Genomic DNA, 792 nt, shown 5'->3' with positions numbered 1-792 from the left:
AAAATGGCCTCCATCTCCTCCTCTGCCGTCGCCACCGTCAACCGCACCACCTCTGCTCAAGCTAGCCTCGTCGCTCCTTTCACCGGTCTCAAGTCTAACGTCGCTTTCCCCGCCACCAAGAAGGCTAACAATGACTTTTCTTCCCTCCCAAGCAACGGCGGAAGAGTACAATGCATGAAGGTACATATATACGATGAACCCTAGAAATCAAAACAATTTCAGTTCAATCAGAATTAGCTTAATTTATCAGATTTGTTTGAATTACAGGTGTGGCCACCATTGGGATTGAAGAAGTACGAGACCCTCTCATACCTACCACCATTGTCCGAAGCTTCATTGGCTAAGGAAGTCGACTACCTTCTCCGCAACAAATGGGTTCCCTGTTTGGAATTCGAATTGGAGGTCRATTTCTAATCATAGTTAATTTCGATTAAATTCCGATGAATATATGAATTATAATTGTGGGATTTGTGTGATTGTATAGCATGGTTTCGTTTACCGTGAGCACCACAGTTCTCCGGGATACTATGATGGAAGGTACTGGACAATGTGGAAGTTGCCTATGTTCGGATGCACCGATTCAGCTCAGGTGTTGAAGGAGCTAGAAGAGTGCAAGAAGGAGTACCCAAATGCCTTCGTCCGTATTATCGGATTCGACAACGTTCGTCAAGTGCAGTGTGTGAGTTTCATTGCCGCTAAGCCACCAGGCTACTAAGCAACCCCTACTCCAAAGCTTTCGATCGACCCTCTTCTCTAACGATGACTCGGGTTTGTTTGAATGTTTAGGGTTTT

At 45.4% G+C, this 792-nt stretch overlaps 1 protein-coding gene across 1 annotated transcript in view; it reads left to right on the top strand.

Annotated features, from left to right (window-relative positions):
• The window catches only part of LOC112512064 (ribulose bisphosphate carboxylase small chain, chloroplastic), a 3337-nt gene extending 2562 nt beyond the window's left edge, over positions 1–775 (top strand). The window contains exons 2-4 of the mRNA XM_025117864.1: positions 48–180; positions 268–402; positions 485–775. Of these exons, the coding sequence (XP_024973632.1) occupies positions 48–180; positions 268–402; positions 485–715 (499 nt within the window). The 3' untranslated portion in view covers positions 716–775. The remainder of the gene's footprint in view (positions 1–47; positions 181–267; positions 403–484) is intronic.
• Positions 776–792: the final 17 nt, after the last annotated feature.

Source organism: Cynara cardunculus, assembly GCF_001531365.2.
Source record: "Cynara cardunculus var. scolymus isolate 2C chromosome LG 1, CcrdV1, whole genome shotgun sequence".
In the NCBI taxonomy this organism is placed as follows: domain Eukaryota; kingdom Viridiplantae; phylum Streptophyta; class Magnoliopsida; order Asterales; family Asteraceae; genus Cynara; species Cynara cardunculus.
This window is presented reverse-complemented; position numbering and strand designations above follow the sequence as displayed.